This window comes from Misgurnus anguillicaudatus, chromosome 2 (genome assembly GCF_027580225.2).
Source record: "Misgurnus anguillicaudatus chromosome 2, ASM2758022v2, whole genome shotgun sequence".
In the NCBI taxonomy this organism is placed as follows: domain Eukaryota; kingdom Metazoa; phylum Chordata; class Actinopteri; order Cypriniformes; family Cobitidae; genus Misgurnus; species Misgurnus anguillicaudatus.
This window is the reverse complement of record NC_073338.2, coordinates 11584840-11610451: the sequence shown is the minus strand read 5'-3', so window position 1 is coordinate 11610451 and position 25612 is coordinate 11584840. Positions and strand designations below refer to the sequence as shown.

Here is a 25612-nt window from a genome sequence, read left to right as displayed (position 1 = left end):
AAAGTAATACCCGTCTCATGATTGCTTACATTTACAGCTGTTGTGTTAAATATATCACTAAACCAGCCATATTTACATACACATGTAAAACAAACACAACCCTGTGTATGATTACAGTAGGTCTAATGTTTAAATTTAAAATCGTATTGAAACTTGTATCTATATGGCTAAATGTCTTGATAAAAGAATAAAGTTTTTTATGTTGTGATATATATGACGCTTTAAAACGTAAACGTCATTATGGCGTTGTGTATCTTATAATGCATTTAAACAACCCCTCATACTTCGTTCACTAAATATTTAACTCTACCAGGAGTGGGGTTCGAACCCACGCGGACATTTGTCCATTGGATCTTAAGTCCAACGCCTTAACCACTCGGCCATCCTGGTTCATGCTATTACGTTGGCTTGACAAAGCGAACATACTGGTTTTCTATTTCAACACATTACTTTTGTGTTCCACAAAATTTCTGACTGTAAAGATGATATTTTCCATTTGTGAACTGTTATTTACCAGCGTGTTGTGTTCAAGTGCATTTTCCATTTGTGAACTAGAATTTACCAGTTTGCTGCGTTCAAGTGCATTTTCCATTTGTGAACTGGTATTTACCATTGCTTTTGTTGTCATTCAACCATTCACGACGTTGCTGCTGCTCTCCGCCATTTTGAAAAGGTAAACTCATCTCAGCAACTTGGGCATCAAAATATTTTACGAGTTGCCCAGTGGAAAATACCACATGAGGGGTGTTCATGTGCATTTTCCAAGTGGGATTTTGGTATTTACCATAATTACGGTAGCATGTGAAGGCAGCATTAATGTTATCAGACGTTGCAGTGTCGTCGCTGTTAAGTGCAAAGTCAGTAGACGAGAGGCTCGGGAGTGTGCGCATGCAGGTGACGTCACTGGATTTTGTGCCAAATCCGACCCGGTACTTTCACAAAAAAAAAAAATTTCAGAGGTAATAGCAAAACCCGCAAAGTGGATCATTTTAATGTGAGATAACAACCCCTTCACACACAGGCAATTGAAAAGGGATTAGTTTAAGTAGAAACAATACGTACAGCTCCTTTAAGAATGGCATTTCTGGAATTAAACTTTTTTTCTGGCATTAAACTTTTGTAAAAATCATGAAAAATTCTGGCACTGGCAACTTTTTTAACAAAAAGCTGGTGGGGAAAGAGTTATCATGCTAGTTTCATGCTAATCATTCTAGAATCATGCTAGCTTAATGCTAAATCATGCTAGAATCATGCTAGCTTCATGCTAAATCATGCTAGGTTTATGCTAAAGCATGCTAGCTTCATGGTAAATAATGATAGCTTCATGCTAGCTTCATGTTAAATCATGATATCGTCATGCTAAATCATGCTTGCATCATGCTAGCTTAATGCTAAATCATGCTAGAATCATGCTAGCTTCATGCTAAATCATGCTAGGTTTATGCTAAATCATGCTAACTTCATGTTAAATCATGCTAGCTTCATGGTAAATAATGATAGCTTCATGGTAAATCATTAGGGTGGCCATTCGTGCCAGTTCCGCCGGACAAATCCCGAACAGGATTTCGGGTGCGTTCTCCGGAAGTCGCGTTGGTCGACCGCATACGTCAACAAGGTTTAATATTTTGGGTTAAATTTCAGAAAAGCAACCTTTACATTTCAAGGTAAGAATGACACTACAATGATTATATGTCTTAAAAGAAATAAATCTTAATTTTCTAATGTATTTTAACTGAAATGTGAAAACCTCGATGACGTATTAGGTTGAGCAATGCGACTTCCAGAGAACGCACCCGAAATGGCACGAAAGGCCACCCTATAAATCATGCTAGCTTCATGCTAAATCATGCTAACAGCCAGGTAGACTATTAAACTTAACTTCTGTCAAACAGTATTAAACATTCAGGCTTTGTCAAGCCAACATAAAGTTTGTCTACAAACTTTTGCATCTTGTTAAACGTTCTCTATAATCTCAAGCAGAATTTGACTGAGGCTGGGTCCAAAAACGCTACTTCCATACAATATAGTAGGCAAAAAGCATTAGGTGAGGCGAGTAGCATGGCCAAATTCATAGGCTGTGTCCGAAAGCTCTAAAATGCTGCCTGCGGAGGCAGAAAGGCATCAAGGCATGTCTGAATCCAATGTTAGGTTTACTTCCTGTCTCCTGAGATACCTTCAACGTCTTTTCTCAGAATTCTATGGGTGGGAAGGCGCGGGAAATGTGATTGGTCCAGCCTGGTCGATTTTGAAAAAAATAAATGGCGGCCAAGAAAGCAGCTGTAGCACAAATTTAGTGTAAAAAAAGTTTTATTTTCACTTTTTACACCTTTTGATTGGATTTCTTCTAGCGAGAAATTAGTATTGTTGTTTTCACAAAGGCTCTCTCTGTTTATATTTCAAACTAAATTCCATTACGCTGCCTATTGAGGCTGTACGAATGCGTTTCTTTATTATCGCTGAAGTCATGAGGCAGCGAGGCAACAACTCAGCTGCCTAAGCTTTCTGATGCAGCCTATAAAAGATACCCCAGGCAAATATGCAAATACCCACACTTGCGGTTTTTGCAGTTAACCCCTTGACTTCTTACATGATGTATTTCCTGTATTTGGCCAAAGAGTTCTAGTGGGCGTGCACGTAGAATTAGTCAGATTCAGTATTCCCTGTTTCTGCAACATCTCACAAGGTTATGGCAAAAGTCTTACAATTTACATCCAGAACATGATGCATGATGGGATACACTTAGCCTTGAATACTGCTCCGAAGCGTATTCAAGATAGTGTGGGTTTAGTGTGAGTTAACAGCACTGCACTTTGCCAGTTTTAATCAATGTTTATTTATGAATTTAAAAACTGCCGCAGCAGACAAAGTGCTGTACATAGCATAAATTTTGATACAAATAAAAAGCCATAGAAAATAAAAAAGTTTTAAAAACAGAGACAAAGGGTGCCGCCCTGATATTGGGGGCAAGGCTGTTCCACAGTTTTACAGTTTTGAAACATGGGACAGTCTTGTGTGCTTACTTCCTGTCACATGCACGCGCTCTCGAATGGCCAAGACCCCAAGTGTTGGTGTTTGGACACAGTCATACTATCCATATTCATACTATATGTATATAGTACCTACTGTTTTAAAGGTCAATGATATGTACTTGATCTAATTCAGTACCTATAAAACAAATACATTTTTTAATGTACAGATAAGTGGTGTGTTCCAAATATTGACACAACTTACATTTAGAAGCGTACAGACTCTCACTTCAAACAAAATGTATCAACATCCATTTTGCTCTACATAGTCTACTCATCAGATTTGTGACCAATTAAATGTTATCTAGAAATCCAAGCCAATCCTACCTTTCTGTTCCATTGAAACATTACGCACTTCTGTTGGTCTTACATTGCATTAAGATTACCTCAGAATCTGTGAGGTGGTAATTTAACCATGTATTAAGTTTTTAGTATAGTTAAAGCTTTTACCAGGAGTGGGGTTCGAACCCACGCGGACATTTGTCCATTGGATCTTAAGTCCAACGCCTTAACCACCTTTAACAACCGAAGAACAGTCTGTTTCACAAAAGGTTCTTTGTTGTCCATTCCAAAATCGTTCAAAGTGTTCGCTTAAAAAAACACATATTTCTAAAATGATCAGCAATTTTCAGATACATTTCGCAAACAGTTGCAATATTCAGATTTAAAACATTTTAAAGAGCGTCTATATTTACGGTCAGCCTGGCTGTGACATGCGCGCGCTCCGCGTACTGATGCGCACCAGAGCGAGTATTGGTGATTCTGAATCTGATCTCAGCGGCTTAATTCAGTCTGATCGAGGAGATCCATTTGGAGTTACAGGCATCACTGTGTCTTAACTGCTTGGATAGTTGCTCCTTCTGGATTTAACATGATTGTTGTGCATCTTTGTTTATTTGAGATCCTCTGGAGAGCGGTAAGTCTTACGTTTTCTACAATACTGTTATACTTTGTGTATCACAATTTAACTTGCATAGTGGTTGCTACTCGAAACTTGTTATTTTATATTTATTTGTACAATGAACTGAGTTGATATTTTTAATTTCTTGATCAGTTTCCATAAAATGTATAGCCTACTGCCAAAAGCAATTGAGAGGGAATAAACGATGCGCATTTTATCAGAAACAATTATGTGATTATGTGATATAGAGGCATATGTCGCTACATTAACAAATAAAGGTATAGACTCTATTACTAAAACATTTCAGATTTAGATTTTTTTAATATGAACAAACCCAACCCTTAAGATTAATTAGCTTATATGGGTTGGTAAATTCTGGACATTTTCTGGGTTAATTTAAACTAATGGTTGGGTTTTTCCATATTTTACCCAGTCATGAGCTGAAACAGTAAGATATATAACTTTAAATATTTAAGTTTAATCTTAAATTACTCTTATAATGTAATCTTAAATGATTTTGTCTTTCCCCGACACCATGCAAAGTTAATGTGCACTTTTACTGTATTTATTGATTTTTAGGTGCAGGCCATTCATCCAGACTGTGCTATTATTACTCAGCTTATACAAGAGCAAGAGATCTGCGTCCAGACCAAGAACAGAGAGACCAAGAACCAGACCCAACAAACAGGTTATAACAGTAACATTTTACATTATTAAAAAACACTTTGCATGCTAGATTGTCCAAAATGGTCCTTTTGCATTACAGTGCAAGTGGTGATATTGCTCAGTGGTTGAAGATTATGAAAATATAACCAATTCAAATCCCTAAATTTGCCATAGAGCAAGGCAATAAACTAAATACTTGTAAGTTAACTTGGATGTATATGCCAAAGTAATAATTAGCGTAAATGCAGTGCCTTTACATTTTTTTATGCGTTTGGCACATGCTTTCATCCAAAATAATTTTGCATTCAAGGTATACATTTTCTTTATGTATTTCCTGGGATTAAACCCTTAAACTTTGAGTTGCAATGCTCTACCAGTTGAGCAACGGGAATACAAACGAATCTTCAGGTTATGCACAAACAAAAGCCCATGCCAACTTAGCATGCATCTGTCATTAAAACACAAGGTTGATATACTGTACAAAATACAATCTGTCCATAACACATCTATGGTTTAATATTTTAACTTGAAGTACATCCAATAAAACACTTTAACACTACATTGTTTAAATAAGGTATTGTGCAGAAAAGTATTATGCTTGCAGATTTGATATAATGCAATGACATTTATACATTTAAGTGTGCCCTAAGTGTCTGAATAATGTTTAGGACACTAGGTTCTAACATTAGTGTGCTTGTTCTTGTTGTTAAAGATTATTTTTTTATGAGGAGAAATGGTGAGTTTATATTGCTGTCCTCCATGAATCTGACACCAGTAGCTGATGTTCATCCTGACCTGATTCACTCCAGTTGATTATACAGTGAATGAGTATGAGGGAATCATATAAGGAAATCTTAATCATATTACTTTAATTGAATAAAACAGAAGGAAATGAAGCTGAAAGCGGGTCGGGCACCTGCAGTATGCTCATGGATCAGCCGTTCTCAAATCAGTGGGTGACCCATTACAGATCATATCTGTTTATGATACAAAAATGTAATTTATACATTGGACTAGTCAAATTATGAACTATTATTAGAAATACCATGAACTGCACAGGTCCAACAATATGTAATGATTAACAAAATGTAAAGAACAGAAACATGTCAACACCTAAAAAGGTTAAAAAAAATCACAGCGCCCCCTAATGTGTTTCTTTTTATTGAATACTGGCTTTCATCATTTGCAATGTTTCTAGTTGCATCTTTAGTAATTTTGCACTTAGAGGCTTTTGGCGAAAGACAGACAAATTTGTTAAATAACAATGAAATGACTTAAGTGAAAAAAAGTAAGTTCCATTACTAAATAACCTTTTCATTGCCATTAAAGGGATACTTTTTAAACCTGAACATAAGAGCCTGATAAAAGTGCTCATTTACAAGAAAATATGTCAGATGCACTTAAAGGGTTTTGCATTCGACCTCTTACATTTAAAATTATTTTGCTATTCCTTTAGTGTATAATTATCAGCATTTATTATTTGAATTCAGTTTTGTTTTTTGCCCTATTCCCTGTGACCCAATTAGAAAAGACCATCACAGCTTTAGACAGTCTTTTCTCTAATGGTTTCAAGAGAGAGCAAATATTTCATGTGAATAGTAAATCTTTTTTTGTATTTCTTTTGTATTAGAGTTTGAATTGTTTAATAACTGACGGAGACCGTGTGAAAAGCCGAGCACTAAGACATTTCCCAGCGAAACCCTTTTGGTACCGTCAAGCGTAATCTGGAGACTCACGGAGTTGTCGTTAATCTGAAATGAGTTTTCACCATGGCTTCTGATTATATTCCTCCCTGAGGACTCAGACGCTCTGAGAATCGAAGTCTGGTAGTGAAAGTTCACATCTAGAGTGACACATTTGCAGCCAGACACATTGACCCACAGGGCAGATGTTAATTGTGTTAAAACCTCAGGAGGTTTGTGTTCCTCAACCTTACACAATGGGAGAATTTAGATCTATTTAAACCTTCTTACAATGACCTGAACAACCTAAACCACAACAATATTGGTTTATGCAGAAACTTACTTAAAAGTAATTTTTAATGCAAGTACAAAGTAATTCCCAAACTATGTAAGGAATATTTGAAAACAGGACGTTGAATTATAAGAAAATAATGTACACCCAAGGTGGTAATGCGGCAAGATGCGAAGCTGAGTGCAGTTACACCGCAGGTGTGCATTATTTTTAATTATACTACGGTCCATTGAATGCTTGAATCTGATTGGCTGATGAACGTTCTGAGGTGTGCAATTATTTTCTGGGAAACGCACGCTGAACGTAGTTCCAGGCAGCTCTCTTGACCGCATTACAGTTCCATATCACTTCGCATAGTTAACTGTAATAACGGACTAACAAAAACAACATGACAGACGACTCAAGCCTCCATTGCCAGCTTTAAAATGACGTGGAAGAAAAAGTCCTACTCACAATAGCGATTTAAGTACAAAAACCAAACGAATCCCTTTAAATATATCATGTGATCGATGTCTGGAGGTAACCGTAGTATAAGCGGAATAATTTACTCCAGGCTGTTGAATAATTGAAAATCACCAACTCGGGTGTGCATTATTTTTCTAATAATTCAACGGTCTGTCGTCAATTTTTCCTTACTTAATTCAAAGGACCAGAGTCAGTTATTCCTTACACCACAGTTACACTTTTTTAAAGACCTTTTCCAGGTTAGGTGTGCGTTTTGCAGAAAAATAATCAACACCTGGAGTATATTTCTTAACCAATCAGATTAAAGCATTCAACAGCACCGTTGTATAAATCACAATAACTCTACTCCTCTAAACACCAGTTAAACAAACAAAATACACTGTCAGAAAAAAATTAACCCTTTGAAAAGGTCCCAATTTGTACCATTTGGTAACAATATGTACCTTTAATCCCTTTACTTGGCGTTGTCTTGTGAGCCGGACACCTGAGTTTACTTCAATATTGTGCATGTAAATTTTACTCTATCACGACATACTATATATCGTTGGAAATCTCTAGGAATGTAGTTTTCATATTTTAACAGTAATAAAAACATTTTAGCAGTACTAATAATGTAGTGACAGTAATCCAATAATTTGTGACAAGAGTATGCAGAAAAACATTGACACCTAGTGGCCGTTGTTGGTAATACCGCTAAAAGTGTAACACAAACCTAATTTTTTGTGATTATTTTATGTATAAAATATATACTTTATTGCATTATTTTTTATTTATTACAATAAATGTAAACTGTATAACTTTTTTTATTTAATATTTTTAGCCCCAGACATTTCAGTGAAAAACTTTATGAGGTGGTTTCCCAAACAGGGATTATTTTAAACCAGGACTACGCCTTAGTTTAATTAGGACATATAACTAGTTTTAACAAACATGCATTACTAAAAACATCACTGGCTTGCAGTTTGAGGCTAAACAAAGGGCACTGATGTATTTTAAGATAGGTCAGTGGAAGTTGTTTTCAGTTTGGACAACTCTTACATTTATTTTAATCTAGGACTAGTCTAATCCCTGTTCGGGAAACCGCCCCTAAATTTTCTTCTTTAAAACAAGACCAAGATTAGGCTCCAAAAAATGCCAGAGTTAAATTAATTTGAGGGTATACATCACATTTTCACTCCCATTCTGTGCCGGTTAAAGGGATAGTTCACCCAAAAATAAAAATTCTGTCATCATTTACTCACTTTCATGTTGTTACAAACGAAGGAAGATATTTTGAGAAATGTTTGTAACAAAACCATTTGTGAACCCCATTTACTTCCATGGTATTCTTTTATCCTACTATGAAAGTGAATGGTGTCCATAAACGGTTTGGTTACAAACATATCTCAAAATATCTTCCTTCGTGTTTATCAGAACAAAGAAATGTATACAGGTTTGACAACATGACAGTGAGTAAATGATGACAGAATTTTCATTTTTGGGTAAACAATCCCTGTAAGGGTTTTTTAAAGTACTAATTTGCACTCTTTGGTATAACATTATGTATCTAATATGAATTCTTTAGGTGCAAAAGTGTTTTAAAAAAAAAAAAGCTAGAGACCATTTTTATTTCTTACAGTGTAACAAAAGAGACATTATGACACACGTTTAATGTTCTTTTTGGTGATACAATATTATGTAGACTGTGCATAATGTTCATCTATAAATCCTGGTACTATTGTAGAGACATGACTCCATACGGTATGATCTGCCTATTCAATGAGACGATCTGATGCTGTCTGGTCATTTCACTGCTAGATCTCAAACAGATTGTTAAACTTATGATTTGAGTTTCTTTGGCAGACCATCAGTTTGGAAATGAGATTAATTTAGGTATCGTACTTGCTCTGACTGTGAAACTGGTGCTGTGCTGTTAGTGCAGATGGATAAATCAATACTGTAGCTCACCTGAATTGGGTTTTCAATATACTTTTAATTATTGATGTACTGTAGAGATGAAAGATTAATGGAATGGAAAAAAATGTTTCGGTAGGTTGATTTAGACTGTTATGATGGTTCGCAGGATGTGGTACAGATTGGGATGGGATACGGTGCTGGCACACAGCCAACGCTGGACAATTTATCAATGTTTCCTGCACGGAAGTCTTCCAACATTTCTCTAACAGTCAAGGTCAGATCTCTGTCTCTATCTTTTATTTCTCTATTATGCATGTATATATTCTCATAGAAGTGGAAATTCACACAGCTTTAGGTTTTCACCATCAGACACTAAAACCTTCTTTGTCCTGGTGTAGTTTCAGCATTTGCTTTTAAGAAAATGTAAAAGTGGGACACAGAACTAGGCTGCTGCTTTTCATTTTGGACAGATCTCGGTTTATTGTAATTTAAGCAGACGAGGGATTGTTAAGATTGTTCTTGAGGGTTTATGTGTAAATCAGGGATTGTAATATTCTGAGGGTCATTCATTTTACAGGGATGACAGTTACACAAATAGAAAGGTTACGGCCTCAGAGAAATTGCGATTCTGCTCACAATGAGCTGAGCTGCTTTCATTTTTAAATATATGTGCCCCGCCAGTGAAACCCCGGCTAAAGTCACGTAATCTAATTATGAGATTCGGGACGTCAAAATAGTCATAACCATAAAACTGACTTTTTACATGTTTATGTGCTTTAACTGTGTCCCAAGGGCTTCTATCAACCTAGAAAATGTGGAAAAAAACCGCAGTAACTGAGTTTGGCTGAACCATTCTCTGCAAGCATGTGAAAAATAGGTCATTGAAATTTGGCTCCCCTTGTGATGTCAGAAGGGGATAATACCGCCCCTTAATCTGCACTATCCAACCACGTCACTGCCAGTTAGTGCAGAGAAAGAGAAAAAAATGTATAGCACGATTGAGTTTCTATTTCAACAAACCACCATTATAGCGATCAGTGTTTGCATTTCATCAGCTCATTGCATTTAAAAGGATAAACCCAAAAACGACACATTTTTCCTCACACCTACAAAGTGGCAATTTTAACATGCTATAATAAATTATTTATATGGTATTTTGTGCTATAACTTTACATATGTACTCTGGGAACACGAAAGATTTATTTTACATCATAAAAAAGTCTTGTAAAGTCTGTGAAATGTCCCCTTTAAAATATACTATACTTAAACTTTTATTTAAATTATGAAAAATAGTGAAATTAGTGATTTTAGTGAACCATCAGGGCCCTAGACAGGACCTAAACTTTTGAAATGTTACTTTTAATAAACATTGTCCAGTTTTCCCCATTCGCATTGCAGACCGATTGGTGAATGACATCAAAGTACTACGGGAGCGTTTTGAAAGCGTACAGAGTAGTCTAATCTCACGTTATTTGTATTAATATAGGTCGACACAGCATCACATTAAATCCAACACACAAGGGATGATGTATTTTTGTGCTCTAACTGATTTTGCCAAGTGGTTGATGTCCTTAGGGCAACAATTTGGTCGACCCAAGGACAGCATTTTTCTAAATAAAACCTAAACCCACCCCAAACCCCAACTCTAACCATAACCAAACCATAAAATCAGAGGGACATGATAAGTGAAAAACAATGGTTTAGAAACAGCTAATTCTGGTTGTGAGCTTAAACTTAAAACAAACTGTAAACTTATTTCTGAAATCTGATTGGTTGATTGAAATGTTGTCCCAGGGTCAACATAATGTTGCCCTAAGGACTTCAACCACTTGGCAAAATCAGGAGAGGCGTATTTTTGTAGGTCATCCCGGAAGTAAACTGGACACTGGTTCCCTTGAGGAAAAGCCCATACATTTTTCACATAAACTTTTGTAATATTGCAAAAAAATAAGCGTTAAGGTTTATGACACTTACACATTTTGTCAAGCAAGATCATTTTCACAGATGAACACAACCTTAGGCTACAAGCGAACTACACTACAGTCTCTCGACATCAATGTCATCACCACCAAGCTCTTTCAACCTTTATTAAACACATTTAAAAACATGTTTCCTGATAAAGAAATACTCTGTGGATGAATCTTGGTTGGGAATTGTGCCAATGTTGAGTTGTTTTTGAGATCTTCATGCGTGCTGACTGTAGCGAATTTAAAGGAAAACACCAGTTTTTCAATATTTTACTATACCTCAACTTAAACAAATTAATACATACCTATCTTTTTTTCAATGCGTGCACTTAATCTTTGTACAGCGCGTTGTGAATGTGTTAGCATTTAGCCTTAGCCTCATTCATTCCTTAGGATCCAAACCAGGATAAATTTAGAAGCCACCAACACTTCCATGTTTTCCCTATTTAAAGACTGTTACGTGAGTAGTTACACGAGTAAATATGGTGGCACAAAATAAAACGTGGTGATTTTCTAGATGAGAGCTAGATGAGAACTATATTGTATGGTGGGAGAGCACTTAGTTTGCAGCACTTCGACCTCGGGTGCAATAATATTCAAAGAAGTTTAAGCAAGAGGGGGATAGTCAGGAGTGATGAAGTTGAAGTGCTGCAGGCTGGGTGCTCCTTCACCATACAGTGTAGTTCTCATTTTTTATCCGCTTAAGAAAAGCTACGTTTTGTTTTGTGCCACCATACTTACTCGTGTAGCGGTCTTTGGATGGGGACAGCATGGAATTGTTTGGTGGCTTCTGGGTTCGTCCCTGTTTGGATCCTAATGAATGAATGGGGCTAGGCTAAATGCTAACATATTCATGACTCGCTTTACAAAGAAAAGCGTACTGAAAAAAGATAGGGATGTAATAATTTGTCTATGTTCAGGTAAGAACATAGTAAAATATTGAAAAACTGGTGTTTTCCTTTAAGGGAGAATAGAATAATGTTGTTGCAATATTGAAGTCTCAGGGCCCTATTTTAACGCAAGTCCGCAAGAAACGCAAGTCCGAAGCGCAAAGCGCAAGTGACTTTCGCAAGTCCGAAGCGCAAAGCGCAAGTGACTTTGTGGGCGGATCTTGGGCGCTGTTGCTATTTTCCCGGCGGGAGAAATAAGTCTTGCGCCGGGCGCAAATCAATAAGGGGTTGGTCTGAAGTAGGTTCATTATTCATAGGTGTGGTTTGGGCGTAACGTCAAATAAACCAATCAGAACGCTATCCAACATTCCCTTTAAACGCAAGGGCGCAAGTTTCATGGCGGGTTGCTATTATTATGACGGATTTGACAGGCGCACGCCAGGAGCGGTTCACAGCCGAGGAGACCGACGTTCTTGTAAGAGCAGTCAAAGACAGAGAAGTTGTTTTGTATGGGGATGGGAGAAACCCGCCCAAATCAGCGTCGGTTAAACAGTCGTGAGAGGAAATAGCCGCAGTTGTCTCATCAGCTGCGCCAAGCACTACAATGATGTCAGGAGACGGGGGTATCCCAAGCTTGCCAGCATAAATCGGGCACGCCGGGCACACAGGAGGACATCGCTGCGTCCACCCGCACCGCTGAAAGGGTTTGGGGGCTTTGAAATCGGACACAAGAAACGCAAGCAAGGTCCAACCCCAAAGTACACTTACAAATCAAGTTCACATACATAATGGTTTCTTATGAAAACATTTTAATTATTATTTAGATAAAATAAACGTAATACAGCCACACAACAAACTTATGAAAATATTTTAATCGTTATTTGCATGATAATTGTTTAACGTTGCCACACAAAATAAATAAAAACTATCACCACAATGCTCACCACAATGATTTCCCTTATCTCATGTATTAATATTTTTTATTGTAACAATTGATGATTTGCAAAAATAACTGTTGCATCTGTGTAGATTAGATAAGCAAAGTGTGTGCGCGTTGTGCACGCTATACATTATGGTCAAGCATGCGCCCTTAAAATAGCATAATGAACCACGCGCAACGCGCCACTGACTTTAGACTAGTTTTTTTTGGTTAGTAGCGCAATTGTTTTTTGAAACTGCAAAATAGCATAAGAGATGGTTTGCGCCGGAGCACGCCTCCTTTTTTGCGCTGAACCGCCCAGGGAGCGCAAGTTCATTCCCTAGTTTGCCGACGTGCATCTGTGGAGGGAAAAACCCGCTGTGCGCCGGTGCAAAATACGAAATGATACATGCGTCACTGACAAAGTCAATTGCGCTGGGTGCAACATAGGGCCCTCAATGTTAGAGATAATCAATCTTATTTAAGCATTTAACCAAAACGTATTGACTCCGGGACGATGGAACCGCAAATGCTAAAATGCTAACTCGCTTCTGGGTTTTGTCTGCAAAAATATGTCATCCCTGCAGCACTCTATAGTAAATCAATAGGAGACTCATTTCAAGTCACAAATGTATAACTAATTTTATAACAAGTTCCACCCACTGTGGGGATCACCAGTCTAGTCTATTATAACATGTTAAAATTGCAACTTTGTAGGTGTGAGCAAAAATTTGGGTGTGTTCTTTAAAATGCAAATGAGCTGATGCACTAAATGGCAGTGCCATGGTTGGGTATTGTGGATTAAGGGGAGGTATTATCCCTTTCTGACATCACAAGAGGAGAAAAATTTCCATGACCTGTTTTAACACATGCTTGTAGAGAATGGTTAACCAAAACTAAGTTACTGGGTTGATCTTTTTCACATTTTCTGGGTTGGTGGAGGCACTGGGGGCCCAGTTATAGCACTTAAACATGGAAAAAGTCAGATTTCCTTTTAAGTGCAAAAATGATTAACAAACGGTTTTACATGTCCATTTACAACCATAGGATTTGCCTTTAGAATGGCGTACATCTCGACTGTAACATCACAGTTAGTGTTATGTTAATGAATAAGAACTTTCCTGTCAATATAAGTTTGTTGTTAAATTGGAATTTCTCAAAAACATGATTTTCCCAGAACTTTTTAGGAACCTTAATTTTTAAGAGTGTTCAATGGGGGAGCTGAAGTTCTTTCATAGGCTAAAGTGGAACACCTGCCACCTGTTCTGCCACAGGAAATGCTACCAACAGCAGCTTTTCGTCCCAGTTCTAGCTATCATGTTTTCCCCTAAGCATTCTCCAGGCTTCAGGAGGTATTTTTGGAAGTGTTACGAAGTGGGAATTGTGCTTGCTTCTCTCAAAAAATGAGGCCTGATCAACTGCTTGCTGTGACAACCTATAAACTGAAGACTTAACTGGCACTTCTTCAAGTGCATAACAGATTTAAGAGATTTTTAAGTGTCGTAAGATTTAGAGAAATTGCTGTTTGTACAGGTTTTATTTACAGGAACTGCACGTCTAATGGCTGGAGTGACCCGTATCCCTCATATGCAGAAGCTTGTGCTGTTGAAGATGTTTCCGAGTCTAACACTGTGGTAGATATCCCATAATAACTACATTAATAACAGTCATGCACACTGAAACATGAAAACATGACCTCTTTACAGCACCTCAGTTTGATGAATGAATTTCTTGTTTATGTGAAGTGCACTTGGACTTCCTATGGAGACCACAAGGGGTCCGTGTGTTTTATTTTTGTTGGTCTTGATTGCTGCTTTTGATTCCTGTTTTCTTCCTCCTTTTTTGAGCAAAGTTTAATATCACAAAAAAAAAATAAACAAGACCAAACAGCAAAATATTAGTTAACTCATAGCAAGGCAAAAAAACTTTTATTTATTTAAAAATAAATAAATTCATACTTCATAATGCCAAAGAAGGAGGATTGTTGGTTATTATTTAAAATTTAATTAGTTTAAAAAAGCTTTATAAGCTTCTTTTTTTAAAAACATTGTTGCCATAGGAAGTCCAGGCATGTTTAAATTAAAGCTATATTTGGTTGTTTCAACCCAAAAGGCTAGATGCAAACATTTTCTGGGTTAATTTAAAGGTGCAATATGTAGGATTTTACCACTAGAGGTCCCTATTTTATAATACAATATCAAAGGTGAAGGCAAGGTAATAAATGAAATGTTTTTTACCATAATGTTTGATGACATTATTTTATGCCACTGTAATAAATTAGCTGCAAGGCAGCAACAGCTGCGTGTTAGATGCTGCATAACCGCATATTGCCATAGTTTCTACAACCAGAGGCTGAGGATAGTGTGGATATTAAGTCACTTAAAGGGCGACAATTACAAGGGAGACAAGGAAGAGTCATTATTTAAAAAATCTGGATTTCCAATCTTGGAAACTTTTGGGATAATGTACATACTAGGGGTGTAACAGAAGTCACGGTTCGGTGCTTACCTCGGTTCAGGGGGCTGAAGAGTTTTTAATATAAATCAGTGGCGGTCGATGACTTCTTTTTTTGGGGGCGCTCGATGCGAAGTTTGTCACAACATGTATGTAGCCCGTCATGTGTGTGGTTCGTAATTTCAAAATGTGGGTTCGGCGCGTTGAGTAAACCTATGTGCATCACGTTTATTGTCAAAATAACTGCCTGTTGCAGACGCGTAGACGCTCGCGTTTGCCAGATACTCGCATAATCTCATGTGTAGTCAGAGTTTACTGTTAAGGGAGTGTCTTGCATGTATTTTGGGAACGTGAGCGTTTCTTTTATCATAAATGTGTGCAGCAGGCACTTATTTTGACAAAGCACATGACGCAACAAACACATATTTTGAAAACATTTAGTGCGATTATTCATCTATACTTTATTAGCCAGTTGAAGACGCATAGCCTTGTTGCGTTTAAAATAAATAAAAAATAATGACACCTAAAGGAACTTTCTTTATATTTTATTTCAGTTAGCCTTCTAAACACACAATACGGTTTCAATAAGTTACCTTTTTTGTAAAGCCTCGTTTTTAAACCTTGCAATAAATACAAAATATAAACTGAGGCGCCAGGGCTGACCTTAAAGGCGGAGTCCACGATGTTTGAAAGCCAATGTTGATATTTGAAATCACCTAAACAAACACGCCCCTACCCCAATAGAATCTGGACCTTCTGTTGATAGACCCGCCCCACACATACGCAACCCGGCAAGGATGTCGGTTAGTAGGCACGCTCCTTACTGCTGATTGGCTATAAGTGTGTTTTGGTAGTCGGCCCATTTTTCAAACATCGTGGACTCCGCCTTTAAACGCAAGGTTTATTGAAAATGTATTTTTTACTCAAGTTATTTTTATTCCTGTTTTATTCTTTTTCACACATTTTAAATTGTTTTTATGAAAATCACATTTATTTTCTTTTAATTTTTATTTTAAATTCTCATGTATCTTTGTTTTTATTGAACAAGTGATTTAATTGTGTGTCTCTTATTTTTACATATTTTTCTCTCATATATTGTTTTTCTCATTTCTTTGAATGAACTCTGTGTATGAAATGTGCTATACAAACAAACTTTGCCTTGCCTTGCCTACTCAGCACTATTCAGGGAGCTTACAACAAGCTTGCAGTTTTTAAAACAATTAACAATTAAAGTACAATTCTGTTACCACTTTACAAAACTGAAATGCTTACGGATCAATTAAATGCTGGGTTAAAAATAACAATATTATTGGTGTATGTAATTGTGGGAAAAAGTCTTGTTTTCTATGAATATCAACCAAAACAGGTCGCTTAACCAACAGTTAAAAAATGACTATTAAAATGAAAGCAGGTATTTGACCTGTATGACACGTTAAAATTACCAAGAACAAAGAATGTGCGTAGATCTGATCTTTTGGCCTTTGAATTGATTTTAATATAAAATAATTGCTGTTGATTTTCTGATGTGTCTCTCAGATATGACCTTTATGTTTTCAGACAGCTTACTTCTCAACTTTGAAACAACTGTACACAACAGGATATGCAACGTCTCTTATATCACTCATAACAGCTGTTTTCATATTCACCTGCTTCAGGTAAAATGTGATTATTATTAAGCCGCAAAAAACACCATGTTCAGATTGCATAGCAAAACATATTTTTTCAAAATTTTATCCTACAGGAAGTTTCACTGTACCAGAAACTACATACACATCAATCTGTTTGTCTCCTTCATATTACGGGCGAGTGCGGTGTTTATCAAAGATGCCGTTCTGTTTTCTGATGAAACTCAGGATCACTGTTTAATGTCCACGGTGAGCGATTGTGTGTCTTAGAAAGAGATACTGATTGATTTCTTGTTTTAGACTCTCTGTACAGTTGTGTTCAAAATTATTCAACCCCAACTGAAATTGATTGTTTTGGCCGGTTTGACATTGATTTTGATCATTCAGTCATCCTGCTTACAATTACATCAAAGAGGCATGTGTAGGTCAGACAAATATAACATAACATTTATAATGAAATAACCACAAATGTGCTCTGTGCTCACATCATTATCAGTTTTATTCAACCCCCAAGTGACATTCAATCTTAGTACGTAGTACAACATCCTTTTACAGTTAAAACAGCTTTTAAACGTGAAGCATAGCTTGACAAAAGTGTCTTGCAGCGATCTACGGGTATCTTCGCCCATTCATCATGGGCAAAAGCCTCCAGTTCAGTCACATTCTTAGGCTTGCGCACTGCAACTGCTTTCTTTAAGTCCCACCAGAGGTTCTCAATCGGATTTAAGTCTGGTGACTGCGATGGCCACTTCAAAATGTTCCAGCCTTTTTTCTGCAACCATGCTCTAGTGGATTTGGAGGTATGCTTGGGATCATTGTCCTGTTGAAAGGTCCAACGTCTCCCAAGCCTCAGGTTTGTGACGGACTGCAACACATTGTCATCCAATATCTCCTGGTACTGAAGAGAATTCATGGTACCTTGCACACGCTGAAGTTTCCCTGTACCTGCAGAAGCAAAACAGCCCCAAAGCATGATTGACCTCCCACCATGCTTCACAGTAGGCAAGGTGTTCTTTTCTTCATAGGCCTTGTTTTTCCTCCTCCAAACATAGCGTTGATCCATGGGCCCAAACAGATCTAATTTTGTTTCATCAGTCCACAGAACACTATCCCAAAACTTCTGTGGTTTGTCCACATGACTTTTGGCATACTGCAGTCGACTCTTCTTATTCTTTGGAGACAGCAAGGGGGTGCACCTGGGAGTTCTGGCATGGAGGCCTTCAGTACGCAGGGTGCGCCGTATTGTCTGAGCAGAAACTTCAGTACCCACATCTGACAAATCTTTTCTCAGTTCCTCAGCAGTCACACGGGGACTTTGTTCCACTCTACGCTTCAGATAGCGCACAGCAGTCGCAGTTAGCATCTTTTTTCTGCCACAACCAGGAAGCGTTTCAACAGTGCCCTTTGCCTTGAATTTGCGAATGATGCTTTTTATGGTGTCTCTTGGTATGTTTAACATCTTTGCAATCTTCTTATAGCCATTGCCCTTCCTGTGAAGATTAATCACCTCTTCTCTTGTCTTCCTGGACCATTCTTTTGACTTCACCATGTTTGTAACCACACCAGTAAATGTTTAGAAGGAGTTGAGTATCACAGTCATTTTAAAGCTGCCTAATTGGTGCTTATTAGGCTTTATTGCTGTTCCCTGACATCCATAGGTGTTGTTAATACCTGATTGAAAACACTTCAATGAACCTCTGTTCTTCAGAGTGGTAGTTCTTTAAGGGGTTGAATAATTGTGTCAATGAAGAATTCACAAAAGAAACATTTACTACTATATTACAAAACCAATTGATGTCATTTTAGTTGCATATGGTTCTTTAAGAAGTCATTGTAGGATTTCATTCTGAATACAATTACAAATGTACACTAAATTTCCTAAAACCCTTAACAGCATTGGGGGGTTGAATAATTTTGAACACAACTGTATATGCTTGTGTATAGTTCAGTGGTATAGTATTACATTAGCAGCACAAAAAGTCATGCCCCAAAGACAGCTTGGGACCAGTGTGTAAAAATACTACCGTGACTAAAGATTTTACACATACTGCTGGATTAACCATTACAGAAACATCAATGATTTTGATAAACACACATATGTGTGTGTTGTTGTTGTTTACAGGTGACATGTAAGACTGCTGTAGCTTTCTTTCAGTTCTGCATTCTTACAAATTACTTCTGGTTGTTGGTGGAGGGCATGTACCTGCAGACGCTCCTCGCCTTCACGTTTGTATCACAGAGGAAATACTTCTGGTGGTACATCCTCATAGGATGGGGTTGGTACAAAAATGGTCTCCTTAAACACAAATATAAGTAGTTCTCATATAAATTAGGATTTGAATGCTTAGAGGTTAATATTCGTAGCTCAGGTGAATACAATAATACTACAGTAAGTGTATGACGGTGGTCTCCAACATACAGTAGTGCTCGCGTGTACCAGGTTGCGCACATGGAGTTCACAAAAAGGTTGGAGACCCCTGGTGTATGATGTATAAAATATTTTGATAGATGATAGATTGGTGGTACTTTGAGATGATTCTTTGTTATGCATCTTTTAATGGATGTTTTTGGTTTTGAAATCTAAAAGTAGTTTGTTTCATCTGTTTTTTTTGTAGGTGTGCCATCTGTTGTACTGACCATATGGGTACTGACCAGACAATTCTATGATAACCGAGGGTACTGTATGTCAGACTCACTGTTTACTGTACAAATAGACACATTAGTCTTAATAGTATGATAAAACATCACAGCAGATTACAGCAGCTAAGCTTTATTTATAACAGTACATAATATTCCTGTTATGTATGACCTGTGCAGGTGCTGGGATGACACAGATAACATGTACATCTGGTGGATTATTAAAGGACCAATCACAGCATCGCTGATTGTAAGTTATGAAAGCTAAAGTAAATCAAAGATATCACATGAAACATCACCTGCATTGCTGTGATTCATCTATTTTATGTCACAGGCTAATATTATCATCTTCCTAAATGTGATTCGGATCTTGGTTCAGAAATTGAAGAGTCCTGGAGTAGGAAGCTGTGATACAGGTCACTACATGTGAGTCACACACACATGCACGTATGCACGCACGCACACACAGTATATATCCAGATGAATGCAGTGGGTTACTGTAAAAGTGCTCTGAGTTGTCAGCTCTAAGTTAGGATGTCAGTGTTAATGGTCCAGGTTCCAGCTTTATATTTAATGCATGAATAAGATTATAATAAGACTTCCACTGACTGGCCTGACGGTTCCCACAAGAGTGAATTTCTATTTTAAGCTTCCATTATCTTATGGCTTAATATCTCTGCAGGTTAAGCGCTGTATATCTATAGACGTTGTCAATTCAATTTGGCCCATTATATCCGGAGACTTGTTAGCGTCTGAGAGCACAGACTGATGTAAAGATCTGTTTTTGCAGATTTAATTTGATTTAGCCTTCCACATTGACTAAGATCCACATTGATTTTTCAGCAAAGTCCTCAAAGTCCAGGGAAAACGAATGTGAAATGGTCGTGGATGAGACATTGTCATGTCATGTCCAAGGAAGTAATTTTTTTTGCCAAAAAAGCGCACATGCACTTAGAGGGTTTTGCAGTAAAAGACAGTCAAATTTTGTGAAAATAAGGCATTTCAATTACTGACTTATAACCTTTTCATTGCCATTAAAAAGAAATAAATGAACTTAAATATAAGAGTGTGATAAAAAATGTTCATTTACAAGAAAACATGTCAGATGCACTTTGGGCATGCATCTGAAAATTTTATTTATTTGCTTGATTTTTCTTTGCTAAAGTAAATAGTGTTGTTTACACGATACAGGTGCTGGTCATATAATTAGATTATCGTCAAAAAGTTGATTTATTTAACTAATTCCATTCAAAAAGTAAAACTTGTATATTGTATTCATTCATTACACACAGACTTATATATTTCAAATGTTTATTTATTTTAATTTTGATGATTATAATTGACAACTAAGGAAAATCCCAAATTCAGTATCTCAGAAAATTACAATATTACTTATACACTACAAAAAATGATTTTTAAGAAAAAAAATCTTAGCATTTTTGTCTTGTTTTCAGTAAAAATATCTACAAATTCTTAAAATAAGATGCTTTTTCTTGATGAGCAAAATGACCCAAGAAAATAAGTCTAGTTTTTAGACCAAAAATATCAAATTTAAGTGATTTTGTGCAACAAAACAAGCAAAAAAATCTGCCAATGGAGTAAGCTAATTTTTCTTGAATTTTTCTTGAATTTAGTGTTTAAGAAAAATGTTCAAGATTTTTTGCTTACCCCATTGGCAGATTTTTTTGCTTATTTTATGCACAAAATCACTTACATTTGATATTTTTGGTCTAAAAACTAGATTTTTTTCTTGGGTCGTTTTCCTCATCAAGAAAAAGCATCTTATTTTAAGAATTTTTAGATGTTTTTACTAAAAACAAGACAAAAAACTAAGATTTTTTTCTTGAAAATAATTTTTTGCAGTGTACACTGAAAAAAGAATGTCTTACTTAGATATTTTTACTGGAAAACAAGAAGAAAATACTAAGAATCAAGATACGTTTAATTGAAAAGTCGCTTAAGATTTTACGTCTTGTTTACTGAAATAAATTCTAAAATAAAAAGTAAAAATACCTGCCAGTGGGGTAAGAAAAATAAACCTAAATTGAGTTTATTATTGAATTAAGTTGAAACTGGAATTAAGTTTATTTTCTTACCCCACTGGCAGATATTTTTACTTGTTTTAAATATAAACCTGTTGATTTTCATAATTTATTTCAATAAACAAGACTTAATATCTTAAGCCACTTTGCTTACCAAGTAAATGTATCTCAATTTAAGAATTTTCAGATATTTATACTAGAAAACAAGACAAACACACTTAGTAAGACATTCGATTTTTGCAGTGTACAAACTTTGCAAACTGAAATAATGAACATGGAAAGTATGAGCAGTACAGCACTCAGTACTTAGTTGGGGCTCCTTTTGCCTGAATTACTGCAGCAATGTGGCGTGACATGGAGTCGATCAGTCTGTGGCACTGCTCAGGTGTTATGAGACCCCAGGTTGCTGATAGTGGCCTTCAGCTCTTCTGCATTGTTGGGTCTGGCATATTGCATATTCCTCTTCACAATACTCCATAGATTTTATATGCAGTTAAGATCAGGCGAGTTTGCTGGTCAATTAAGAACAGGGATGTCATGGTCCTTAAATTAGGTTCTGGTAGCTATGGCACTGTGTGCAGGTGCCAAGTCCTGTTGGAAAATTACATCTGCATCTCCATAAAGTTGGTCAGCAGCATGAAGTGCTCTGAAACTTTCTGGTATACGGCTGCATTGACCTTGGACATCAGAAAACACAGTGGACCAACACCAGCAGATGACATGGCCATTACTAAATGTGGAAACTTTACACTGGACCTCAAGCAATGTGGATTGTGTGCCTCTCCACTCGTCCTCCAGACTCCGGTACCCTGAATTCCAAAGGAAATGCTAAATTTACTTTCATCAGAGAACATAACTTTAGACCACTCAGCAGCAGTCCAGTCCGAGACACTTCTAATGCTGTCTGTTTTTCAACAATGGCTTGACACAAGGAATGCGACAGCTGAAACCCATCTCTTGTATGATTCCAGCTGCAGTCCACTCTTTGTGAATCTCCCCCACATTTTTTATGGGTTTTGTTTCACAATCCTCTCCAGGATGCGGTTATCCCTATTGCTTGTACACTTTTTTCTACCACATCTTTTCCTTCCCTTCGCCTCTCTATTAATGTGCTTGAACACAGAGCTCTGTGAACAGCCAGCCTCTTTTGCAATGACCTTTTGGGTCTTGTCCTCTTTGTGCAAGGTGTCAGTGATCCGTCTTTTGGACAACTGTCAAGTCAGCAGTCTTCCCCATGATTGTGTAGCCTACAGAACTAGACTGAGAGACCATTTAAAAGCCTTGAAGGTGTTTTGAGTTAATTAGCTGATTAGAGTTTGGCACCAGGTGTCTTCAATATTGAACCTTTTCACAATTTTCTACTTTTCTGAGATACTGAATTTGGGATTTTCCTTAGTTGTCAGTTATAAACATCAAAATTAAAAGAAATAAACATTTGAAATATATCAGTCTGTGTGTAATGAATGAATATAATCTACAAGTTAGTGACTTTTTGATGATATTCTAATTATATGACCAGCACATGTACACAGTCAACCTACAAATGGCTTAGTAATAGTACCAAAACTAAACAGACACAACAGCTAGGACATGGTGTCACACAATAAAAGTGTAAAATCATGTTGTGCTGTGTCAGAATCTGTCAAACAAATCTGATTGGATGACTTCAAACAAGTTAATAGTGAATTTTATTTAAATATACTCATCATTTGTTCTGAAGCTATAAATAAATACATAGGCCTAAAACAGGATACACTGATATCTTCAGTACTCTGCATTGTTTATGTGGAACTGTGGGTTCACACCAGCCACGCTTGAGGCGTCAAATTTGCGTCTACCGCGTCTAGTTTGCTGCTTGAACATTTTGAGTTTACTTGCTTCATTCGCGCGTGAAAGCCGCGCATTAAATTCTAGTCATCGAGATATTCACTCGGAAATTCGCGTCATGGGAGGGGCTTCTGCGACTTTGCTCATTTTCTGTAATCACGTCAGTACTAGAGCAAGCTCCTGATTGGTTAACGCAGCACATTTTTCCAGCAAAGTTCAAATTTTTCAACTCGTTTCCCGTGGTAACGCTCAATTAGCGCCATTCGCACGAACTAGACGAGCGAATGAGGCGGAATCGCGTCTACCGCGCCGCGCTACACGCCTTATTCGCACCGCGAGACCTTCAGATGCGCACCAACGCATCTTTACATTGACTTAACATTGAAATCACTCGTGCTTGACGCCTCTACCGCGGCTGGTGTGAACACAGCAGAAGACATTATGTATAATAATTATTGGTTTTAATCTTTCTTTGATCACACAGGCGCCTGGCCAAGTCCACTCTCTTTTTGATTCCTCTATTCGGGATGCACTACACTGTGTTTGCATTTCTGCCAGAAAACACCGGCGAAGTCGTGCGTTTCTTCATCGAGCTCGGCCTCGGCTCATTTCAGGTACTATAAACCAACACATCTGTTAGAATGAGATGACCTCTAATAGTGTCTGATGATGTTGTTCCTGAAGTTGTTATTTCATTTCCAGGGCTTTGTGGTGGCCTTACTTTACTGTTTTCTGAATGCAGAGGTAAGTTTTTGAATTGTGTAAGCAGGGCCTACATCCTGGGGGGGATGGGGGGACATGTTCCCCCACCTAATGGTTGTCCAAAAATAATAATTGTTGTGTATTGTAAATATTGCACAGAGGTCGAAGTGCTGCAAACTAAGTGCTCTTCCACCATAAAATATAGTTCTCATTTTTATCAGCTTAAAAAAACGAATAAGGCTAGGCTAAATGCTAACACATTCACGACATGCTGTACAAAGATTAGGTGCACACATTGAAAAAAGATAGGAATGTATTAATTCATCTAAGTTGAGGTAAGAACATAGTAAAATATTGAAAAACAGTGATGTTTTCCTTTAAATGGTACATAGTAGGACCTTTTTAAAGAGCACAGCTTGGGATAATTTTGACTTTTTTGACAGTGCAGTGTAGGTAACATTGTTTACTGCCTCTCTCTCTCTTTTTATTTAAGCCTCTCTCTCTTTTTCCAGGTACAGGCAGAGTTAAAGCGAAGACTATCGAAATGGCAGACACAGACATATCTGAGTCCCAGTAAAAAGCACCGGGCCACTGTTACTCAAATATCAATGCATGAGGTTGATGGGGTTCACGTCAACAATGGCAGCATCACATCTGTATGAATGAATCCACCTGATGTTCCAGGTTTAAGGTTATACAGTATCCTAAAGTCTTTAAGAGCTTTAGGTTTGGCTCCGGTGTGTGAAAGATGGAATGGGTCTGAAATACGTCTTAGTTGTAGATGTAAAAGATCATCTCATGTGAAAGGTTATTCGGGCTTCTACAAGCAGATGTTAGTACAACATTACAGATTGTAACAGTCAGTAAGTCTATAGCGGTTTGATTGAAGGATTTGATCGAGGACAACAGTGGATTAACAGTAGTAAATGCTACAGGTAAAACCATGATCCTTGATGATTTATAAAATGCAGGTGCCATCTCTTTGAAAGAATAAAAGCAAATAAAGGCAACATAAAATGAATCCAAATGACAATATAATGACACGACACAAGGAGAAAATGGTGTGGATTACAGGTTATAATGTTGTAAATAATGTTTAGTTTCTTGAACAGACAGACCTTTTGTCAGACATCAATATATCATCTAATACATTTTGTATCTGCATTTATCTTTCAGAGAGGTGGTGCCTGTGATCTTGCGTTTTACAAATTTATCTTAAAATATTCATTTCTGTTGTGCTGAATAAAAATGTCACGCACATGTGACCTGAGGGGGAGTAAACTATCCCATTTAAATGCAAAGCATGTTGTGTTCTGGTAATAATAATGAAGTTGATCAATGACGTTGAAAAGTGTTTCTTGAATGTTGTTCTGTAATGTTTGATTGTTGTATGTGAAAGAAAATGACTGATAAACATTGAAAATCTTTTTTTATTTCCTCATTCCACATTAATTCGGTCAAGTGCTTGAACAGTCCTGCAACAGTAAAATGTTCATGTTTATAGCAGTGCTTCTCAATCTTTTTGGTGTGCCCCCCCTCATGGTGCATCCTTTCACAGTCCCCCAAAGGAATTTAAGACAATCTTACAAACTCAAATTTGAATAAAAAACTATAAAATATA

General features: G+C 37.1%; 1 protein-coding gene and 1 non-coding gene across 2 annotated transcripts; one reads left to right on the top strand and one right to left on the bottom strand.

Annotated features, from left to right (window-relative positions):
* Positions 1-307: 307 nt before the first annotated feature.
* On the bottom strand, positions 308-390 carry trnal-uaa (transfer RNA leucine (anticodon UAA)). Its single transcript has one exon. It is a non-coding gene; the product is annotated as a tRNA-Leu (tRNA).
* A 3156-nt stretch (positions 391-3546) lies between these two features.
* On the top strand, positions 3547-25612 carry ghrhra (growth hormone releasing hormone receptor a). The gene is made up of 13 exons (XM_055201382.2): positions 3547-3942; positions 4507-4615; positions 9095-9202; positions 14238-14338; positions 16716-16813; positions 16900-17032; positions 18906-19059; positions 19399-19459; positions 19601-19670; positions 19755-19846; positions 23774-23903; positions 23992-24033; positions 24504-25612. Exons 1-13 carry the CDS (start codon positions 3898-3900, stop codon positions 24651-24653), a joined length of 1293 nt encoding a protein of 430 aa, XP_055057357.1. The 5' UTR covers positions 3547-3897; the 3' UTR covers positions 24654-25612.